This window comes from Neltuma alba, unplaced genomic scaffold (assembly GCF_004799145.2).
Source record: "Neltuma alba isolate B1F8T4 unplaced genomic scaffold, ASM479914v2 tig00012994_pilon, whole genome shotgun sequence".
Taxonomy (NCBI): Eukaryota; Viridiplantae; Streptophyta; class Magnoliopsida; order Fabales; family Fabaceae; genus Neltuma; species Neltuma alba.
Window position 1 is genome coordinate 110,418 of NW_021637346.1, and position 9,646 is coordinate 120,063.

A 9,646-nucleotide genomic window follows, 5' to 3' on the forward strand; every position below is an offset into this window, starting at 1 on the left:
TCTCAGAAAAAACAGAATTAACACTGCCATCTATCCAGCGGAAAAGTATTTATATATATATAATCCAATCAATTAAAAGCAACTCAAATAATGAATGAATGAATGAATAGTATTAGGTAGATGTATGGGGAAACAGTTTACATAATATCAGTAACGTGAGTCCAAAAGGCCGAGGATGATGCAGGCAAACTAAACGAGGGACAACGAGAGAGACGCGAGATGTGTCTTTTGGAAGGTTGCTGAGAAAATCAATGTAGCGAGAATATGTGAGTGTGTGCATATATATATATATATATATATATATATATAGTGAAGTTAATACGAAGAAGATTATGATTACAAGTAGACAAAGAGATAGGGACATAATAAATACTACACACACACACACACACTACATATTGTTTGGTGTTTAATTCTCTGCTGTTTTTGAAACCAGAAGAACACTGAGAAATGAGAGAATATATATTATTTGAGATGGCTTTGGCATGCACGGAAATGGACGACACACAAGCTGTGGTTGAAGAGATAATGACTCGGTTCGTGATGCCATTTGATGATTGGAGGATCACGTACTTTGTTCAAACAGTATCATACTCTGATAAATCACCATCCATCCATCCTTCCTTCTTCATTATTACATATAGACCTTATATTACCACCTTTCATTTCATTGCCCATCACCATTATATTGGTACTCGATTAGATATTGGTACTTAATTAGGGTCCTTATGATACATCAATTTTTGGACTCAATCGGGTAAGGACAAGTAAGTTAAAGAAGATTAATTAGGTAAAAGAAACTAAAAAAGTACGTCTTGCATGAGTATGTAGCCATCACACTGCTTTTTCTTAGTTTGGCGTGTACGTATGATCAGAAAATGAAGATAAGCCCTCCACAAATTATGGATGCTGTTGTGACTTGACCAGCAACTGCGAACAAAAAAATTGCAATCAATCTAATGCAAAATTTCAGTACGAGGCGAGATGAGATATACATATACTAGGGCTTTCTTCATTAAAAAAAGAACAGTACCAATCTCTGATGCTTAATATAAGAGTTGGATAGGTAATTTATAAATATTAAGAAAATTAGTTAAGCATGTTATTTGTAACAAATTAAATGTGTGTTGGCTTTTCTAATATATCATTTTTAACTACATGTATTTGAACTAGGGCTTGGTGGAAATCCTCTTGATATGTATGATCAGTAAGAATATTTTGAGAAAAAATTTATAAATTTAGGAGATAAAATAAACTGAAATATTATGTTGAGGACCAAATTAAACATTAAAATAACTCTTTTATTAAGAATAAAATGCAGTAATTAATACGGAGACCATGTTCAAAATAGTTGTTTAGTTAGATGTCAACTTCAAATTCATATAATTAATAATGAACGAGTGAATGAATGAGCGGATGAGCTTAGAGCCAAACCCAAAACTTAAGGCTAACCAACCAAACCTGACCCGTGGATTGTTGGTGTGTGATTAGTACAGGGCAGTGGGTCAGGACTCAGGAATTGTGTGTATAACAAATAGTAAATAGAAGAGATACACACACACACATTTATATAGGCACGCGTGAGAATAATAGACTAATTTAAGGATTGAAGTAATGAGAGGGAGCTAATTAATCGCTATAATTAAGAAATGAGATTAGGAGGGGGGAGTCACTTTCAGAAAATTGCAAAATACTGGTGAGGCATATGTGCGGTGGGGTCCAGCAAAGGCCAAGATTTAAGGGGAAAGCAATTTCTTATCCAAAATCAAAGGCACAATCACACGTGAGCTTCAACCAACTTTGCCCCGATTGCCTACCCTCCCCCCCCCCAAAAGAAAATAATCATGTTTATGGTAGCTACTGCTATTAGTTAATATAAAAGTTAGATAATTAATCTGTAAATTTTTCAAAAAATTTGTTAATTATTTTTTTAAAAAAATGTGTTTGATTTTTCCATTTGTATTATTGAAACTGTTTTTTTTAAAATAAAAACTTTTGTAACACGTGCAATCAGTTGGAAAAATAGCTCATAAATATGAAAACACAAAGGGAATTAAGATTTGATATTTATAATAAAATCTCTTATATTTTAGGTTGGATTAAATAAATAATGGTAGAGTTGGATAGGGGTGAGAGTGAGGAGTGAGGAGAGAGGAGGGAAATGGGTTTGGGTGACAGCAACATCGCTTTCGCTGCCAATTGATGCATGCATGTTGGTTTTTGCGTGATTTAGTGGTCTCTGTCTCTCTGTTTTTTTTTTTATAAAAGAAATTAGTATTGTGTGTGTGTGTGTAGAGGTGACATAGCCTCTGTGTTTTATAGTATATATATAAGCCCATTTTGCCATTTTCATAAGCTCCAACGCAATTCCCCCCAAACCCTCCTTACCTCACACTTGCTTCCCTTCTATTTGCTCCTCATCATTCCTTCATTTTTTTTTTAACCAGAGCATTCCTCCATTTCAGTCATCATAATATATACTAGTAATTGAAAAAAAAAAACCTCATACATGTTAAATTAAGTTTCAAACACATATATGCTTCTATTTCTTTCATCAATACAATTTTATTACTGCCACGTTTTCTCTAATTAGCAGTCTCTAGTAATTATTACCTTGGAGCTCCTGTCTTTAATAGAATAGATAGTTTACATTTAATTTGGTCATAAATATAATATCCTAATTCATTTTGTCTCTCGTATTCATCTATTTTTTTTCAAAGTAATTCTTATAGAAGTTATACATAGTAAAGGTTCCATCAAATGGTAGTTTTAGCTAATATATATGATTAGTAAAGATATTTTAAGTAAAATAACACATAATTATTACAAATAAATAATTTAACAAATTTTCTCAATTAATTTAAGTTAATCAATTAGCTCTTATATTAAGAGTTCGTGACAGTATTATCATAATGATGAAGTGAAAAGGGTATGCGTTTGAATTTGTGGATAGAGTGATATAATATAATCACAGATAAAACAAGCTAACGGAGCATTTCAAAGCGATAAGTTGCTGTGCGTGTGTTCCCTGTCACTGCTACAATGTTGCTCTACTCAGATCTTCGGACCTGTCAAATTGTGTGCATTTTTGTGATCACAAGAACTTATGTTAGCCAATGTGCCCCGTGAGATCTTCCTCCCTACAATTCATACTGATTTTATTCATTATTATATGTCTCCCCTTCTTGAAACTGATGCAGCTTCATATCAGTTCCCCAGCATTGGTTCAACTATATATATAAAGAGAGTAAATATTCCCAAATAAAAAAGCCAGGAGAGAGGAAAACTAAAAATAACTGAAATCCAACGACTCCGAACGGCAAGTCCCCAAATTCTGTTTCTTATTTTGTGGCACTGTTAAGTTGTTGAACAAATTAGAGAGTATGTGTAGTTGCTTTAAGTAAATCAAGTGATAAAAAGCAGAGATTACTCGTCTTTTAATTCCAGAATTCTAATTACCCTGTTGGTTTTCCTCCGATCTAATTATTCCTTCGTCAACAAAGCCACAATGTTAGTTCTTTTACCACGCTTTATGATCTGATCAGTGATAATCTCAATCATAAGCAATCTCACCCACACTCTACTTTTTGGTAGGCTCTGTTTTCGGTTGATACCAACTAGATTCCTATACCCTCTTCTATTTTTTTTTTTTTGGTTGGTATGCCCTTGTTATTATGACCAGATGAGGCTAACCCTTCATTTGAGAAGACGAGATTAATTGAATGGAATGCATCCAAGATGAGAGTATTGAGGAGGCATCGTTTTCTTGGTTAGGAAAAGGAGTTCATGAGCCTGACGCTTCTTCCATAAAGTGGGTCGCTGGTTAGGGTTGTGGGCGCATCAGGCATGGCCTAAAAAAGAGCAGGGTTTGTGACCTTTTTGACTCTGCCCTGCCCTCTTTTCTTTCTCTCAACTTAACTTCACAGCAAAAGGTTGGCCTAAAAGGAAAAGTACAATTATCCCCCACTCACTTGAAACAACCATGTGTGCATTATAAAGTTCATCTCTCCATTTCCTTCTCTCTTCGTTTCTCTTTTGATCAGAAATATTTAGGGAAGGACAATCATGTGACGTGTCTTTGTCCTAATGAAAACATCCATCCCCAACTTTTATTATGTTATACAAAGTTGAATGAATTATTGATTTCTCAGCCCTGATCAACTCTTTTTTAATGGGATTAGAGTTTGATAATTATTTAATAGTATTCTTCAATAAGCACACGATAAGTGGAAAAGAATAGTTCAGAGATCTTAACTATGTGACAACTTTTCTCTTGAAAAAATTTAGATACGTGATTTAGTTTCCACCTGTTTAGATTGTGCAAGGATATTATTAAAATAATTGAATATAAAGTGATGCATGAAAGACATTATCTTCCTTTTATTACCTAAAATGAATCCCTTTGAATAAAACTCGAATGGCTTTGACGGGAAGGGAAAGACGACAACAGAAAATAATTGGAGGACCAGTGAACAATCAAAGGCAAACGCATTTCATCTTCAAAAAAAAAAAAAAAAAGGAAGATTAACCAAACAAAAGGTGAGAAAGAAAAAAGCAAGCCTTCTCCCCCTATTCTAACGTCCATTTCTTCCCACCTAATTATTAAAATCAACTCTGTCACTTGAAGACCAAACCAAACTCTCTTTTTTAACTTCTCTTCTTAATATAAAATTTACAAATACAAATAACGATGGAACTACTTCTAGAAATCATTGACTCTGCTTGTGCTAGCTTTCCCCTGTTTTCCTCTGTTGTTGTCTCCCATATTGTGATCTTGTTCCTCCAGTTCCTTCCCCTGAGGTCTCTGAAAAATCACATCACTTTGGAAGGGCATCCGAATCATGAGGATTTGGGCTAATCAGTCAAACTTTTTCTTAAACCCCCCAAAATTTGTGGAGAATCGAAATGATCTCCTCTGTTTTAAGAATACTGCCACTTTTTAAAATAATTTCCCATCCTCCCTGCCCGGGAAATCCTCCTCCCTGTTAGTAATAGCATATTTTGCACCAGTGGCTTCAACGGTGCAAGCATGCATTGTAACTTCCAAAATTTAACAAATATTTTAAATTGCTATTCACTTTGTCCCTGTTTTGCAGCTTACAAGCCAAGGAGTATGTAGTAAACCAGCGTAATTGGCAGGGCTATCAACATCCCAAAAATAACCCTGCAAGTAATAGCCAGAGACAAATAAGAAAGAGGGAATATATAAGTCTCCCAGATGCAAAGTTCTATATAAGAAACTGTGGACGACATGTTAATAAATTGTACACAAACATGTCTTTGATATTTTTACATAACGATTCATAATTACTTTCACTTTATAGTTTGTCTAGTAAATTTTCATTAACCCGATCTTGACTTTTTCAAGAGAGAAAAATAAGGACATCGAGTGGCTTACGCTGTGCTCAGAATGGCAGGGTGAACATTGTACTCCTTGGCAAACACAAATGGAACAATCCCTTGTGGAAGTGCTGCCTGTTGTTCAACGATTGCCTTTCATGAGTTAACTACGAAACTACCTATTGAGCTCTTTGCGTCGCGAGGCAAACAAGACAAAGAATTAGCTACCTGAACGATTGCGATGTGTAAGAGGGTGCCACGGAGGCCGACTGCGATGGAAGCGGCGGCCATGACGGCGGGGCCAGCGAGGAACCGAATAGCCATGGCAAATGTTGCAACCGAGTTCCCGCATGCAATGATCTTAGGTTGAAGTGCCATAAACAGACCTGCCAATCATTCATTTTTAACTAACAATTATAAAAAATAAAATAAATTGACCATCACCCTCGAAACGAAAACCCGCTGTTTTTGGACCACAAAGCGACGTAGTTCAAGAACAGGCCCCACATGTCGGGAACGTCTTGGGCTGGTTATCCAATCCCCGTTGTGGTCAAGTAAAACCAGATCAACATTCAAATCTTCTGGTTCATGTTATTCAAGCATTTCTTTTTCAAAGAAACATTGATAAAATTTTGACATAATTTCTTTCGAAATCAGTATTGATGATTGAAATTGTTGCCACAACGTTTTACTTTCTTGATTTGTGAGAAAAACAGAGATGGGCATGAGAGCTGAAGGCACAGGAAAAAAATGGGGCTTATACATGGAAGAGGAAATTAATGAGTCGTGATTTGTGAACAAGAGAAGCAAATAATTGAGCAGAGCAGGAATTTGGAGATGTGGTAGTGACCCCTCACCTAAGCTGAACATGGCCATTCCGAGCCCAGCATCTGATAAGATGGAGATTGATTTCTCTATTATTTTCGGCATATGCACATTCCACCTACATTTTCATCAAATCATCAATCATAACTATCTTCATAATTAGTGTTACTATATTTATCTATTTCACTTTTAGGTTGTTGATTTTTTGCGGTACGCTTTTCGAGGAACATTTGATTGACTATGACTGGATAATTTGAGTGATTATCATTAATTAAATTTTTAAAATGTAATTTACCTGAAGGCAATGAGGGACCAGATTAGTCCAATGAGGCTAGAGTATGTGTTGGGATTACGGATGAGCTTCCTCCACACCATTATCAGTATCAGACGGGTCATCACACTCGCCGGAGGCATTTGTTTCCCGACTCCGGAATCAGCATTTCCGGCGGCTTTTGGATGGAGCTCTGCCGTAGAACTCGAACCCAGCTTGTTCAGCCCAGTGGGTCCCTCCTTTTGATCTCTCTCTTCCTGATCTGTTGGTACTTCTTTCGCTGGAAACCTGAACTCATCCCCGCCAAGCTCCGGTTCTGGCATAGCTTCATTTTTTTCCCCAGTAAACACAGAATTAGTAAATCTCGTCAGAATACGTTTAACAGAATTTTTTTCAACGAAAATTCTTTGTGTGAGATACCTTTGTTGGTTTCCCCATTTGGAGGGTGATCATCAGCTACAATCATCCGGATCTCTTTGGCACCCTGATCGGACCGTCCAGATTGCTCCGACCCTGCGAAGTCGGTGCCGCCAAACACTTGCAGGCCGCCGCCTTCTGAAACCGGGGATGCGCTTGAGCTCCACACGAACATGTGGAGTTCCTTGGCGTCATGGCTAGCTTTCCCTTGAGTCTGAGTTGTAATTGCGACTGTTGGGAATGTTGTTGAGGATGTTGCTGCTGCTGCTGGTTTTGGTTTCTCACACTCTTGCTCAAGGTTGATGAGAATTCTGGATTCGGAGCTGGATATGACACCGGCGCCGGCGCCGTCTGTGCAGGGTAGAATCCGAATCTCGGAGAACTGACGGTTTGAACCGTTGGAGGAGGAGCACAGTTCTCTTCGAAATTAGATGGTCTAGGCGTCGGGCCCCGCGACGACTGGACAGAGTACAAATCCGCAGGGCCAAAGTTCGAATGCCTCGGGAACCCCATCATGGAGTAGAAATCGGCGTGGTTGAAATTCGAACCCCGGGGTGTTGGATTCCGGGAGGAGCTCAGGCTGTAAATCTCGGCGCCGGTGAGGTTTGACGGTCGGGGAGTCATCGCAAACGATCGCCTCGACGCGTTGGACTTCCTAACCGTCACGTGGAGCTTCCCATCGCCCCCAACCTCCGCATCCGTCTCCAGAAAGTCCCGACCATCGAGTGAGACGACGTCTGAATCAACCTTAAACGACACAATCGACGCTGCCGTCTCCGGGAACTGCTCCATGATCAGCAACTTGGCTCCACGGTACTCGAAGAGAAACAGCAACAGCGTGTACCAAATAATACACTGCAACACTACTATCTGAACCATGAGACTACCTGAGTCATACTGACTACCGCCGTACATAGCGATGAGCAGAGGAATCCCCATGACAAGAGTGTTGGGCAATGTCGAGAGAGAGAAAATGGTGATCATCCATTCGAGGCTTCCGTTCTTGGTGAAGTTGGTCCATATTGCGAGGGCAAAGAGCATGATGATCTTCTGAAGGGTGTCGGCGGCGATGAAGCGTAAGTTCATGGCGTAAGGGTTGTTGGTAGATATGAAGTGGAAGGAGAGGAGAGGAACGGCGAAGATGGCGACGAAGCGGTTTATGCCGGAGCACTGGTCCGGCGAGAATATCTTCCACCACCGGACGGAACCATACGCTAAAATCATGGCCACGTACAGAGGAACCACCGCCGACATGACGGTGTAAAAATCCTTCCAGGTAATCATTTTTTCTTAACAACTACGGACAACAAAGATCTGAGTGTGACACTGTGAGAGAGCAATCAAAGCTTTGGCTGGCTTCGAAACTGAGGGGAAAAGCAAAATGGCATGAAAGGAGAAATAGAGAAGAGAAGTAAGGGTAAAATGGGGAATGAAAAAATAAAACCGTTAGATAACTAACTAGAAGGAAAGGGATTTATGTCGCTGCAAAATTTTGGTTAGTCCACTGCTATGTGTGCCTCTGATTCTGCTGCTGATGAAGCTTTTAGAGAGAGAAGTGTCAGAGAGTGTGTTTGCGTGTGTGTTTTGGGGGGGGGGGGGAGGAAGGTAGTGAATTTACAATGGTTTAACTTGCACTGAGTATAATCCCGTATATATATAGGCCTCGAGAAAGAGGGTTGAGGGTTTATTTTAATTAATTAATTTATTGCATGGGAGCATGAAATATTTCAATTATTTCTGAAAATAAAATACAAGTGTGAGTATTATTTTGAGGCGAGTTTGGGGGATTGTACTTGCTGGGGACCAGCGAGAGCCGAGAAGCTTGGACTTGGGTTAGGCAATGACCGCCTGATATGGTTAAGTTAACCCAACACGGGTAAAGGACGAATGGGTTTTCTCTCACTCTCAGTGAGGTGACGTGGACATCCTTGTCGCTTTCCTTTTGCATTGTGAAATTCTTTTCTCGTGTCAAAGTTGGAAAATTGGAGAATTAACTCCCAGATTTGTGGTGGGTTAGAACGGCGAGACCTCAGCTTTCTAAGAATTACTGTGCAAAATCCCCGCTATTCCTTTTTCATTACCAAATACTCGTAAATACAAACAGGCATGAAGCTAATTACTGAGTACTGAACATTATGAGCATAACAAGGCTATTAACTTGCTTGGGACACATGCATATTACAGCCGGAGGTGCAAGATTGTGCGTGAGATCTATTAATTATAGTAATTTATTTTATGTAGCTGGATATAGATCAGATACATGTACTACCTTCAATTCTAATTATAAAATGTCATCTGTATATTACAAATGAGATTTTATAATTAGAACATATACAAATGAACTTTTATAATTAAGACTAGAGATAGTATTAATTAAAATAGAACCTTGAATTTAATTGACTTTACATAAAAGAGAGAAGAAAGGAAGAATTATGCATGCATGGTTATATATACTACTACCTCCGATCCTTATTATAAGATCCTGTTTGATTTTTATTTTGATCCTAAATATAAGACCCTAATCTACTTTGTTTCTCATATTTATACACTTTTTTCCATGATAATCCTTCTAATACTAATAGTTATAGCTAACAAACTTGACTAGTAAGGATATTTTAGAAAAAACAATATCTATTCATTACAAATAATTAACTTAACTAAGTTTTTTAATTTCTCCAAATTAGTCAACTGGGTCTTATAATTAGGACCGGAAGTAGTATTAACTTGGGAGGAGTCTGATTAATTTTTTTTAATAAGCTTATTGAATATGAAATTACGGAGTAGCAGATGCAG

General features: G+C 38.1%; 1 protein-coding gene across 1 annotated transcript; it reads right to left on the reverse strand.

Annotated features, from left to right (window-relative positions):
* Nucleotides 1-4,356: 4,356 nt before the first annotated feature.
* Nucleotides 4,357-8,459, reverse strand: LOC114733346 (auxin efflux carrier component 3-like). The gene is given in 7 exon segments (XM_028920804.1): nucleotides 4,357-5,164; nucleotides 5,399-5,475; nucleotides 5,569-5,726; nucleotides 6,198-6,283; nucleotides 6,461-6,761; nucleotides 6,857-7,072; nucleotides 7,075-8,459. Coding segments are annotated over 7 exon segments (1,968 nt in total). The 5' UTR covers nucleotides 8,138-8,459; the 3' UTR covers nucleotides 4,357-5,097.
* Between the last annotated feature and the right edge of the window lie 1,187 nt (nucleotides 8,460-9,646).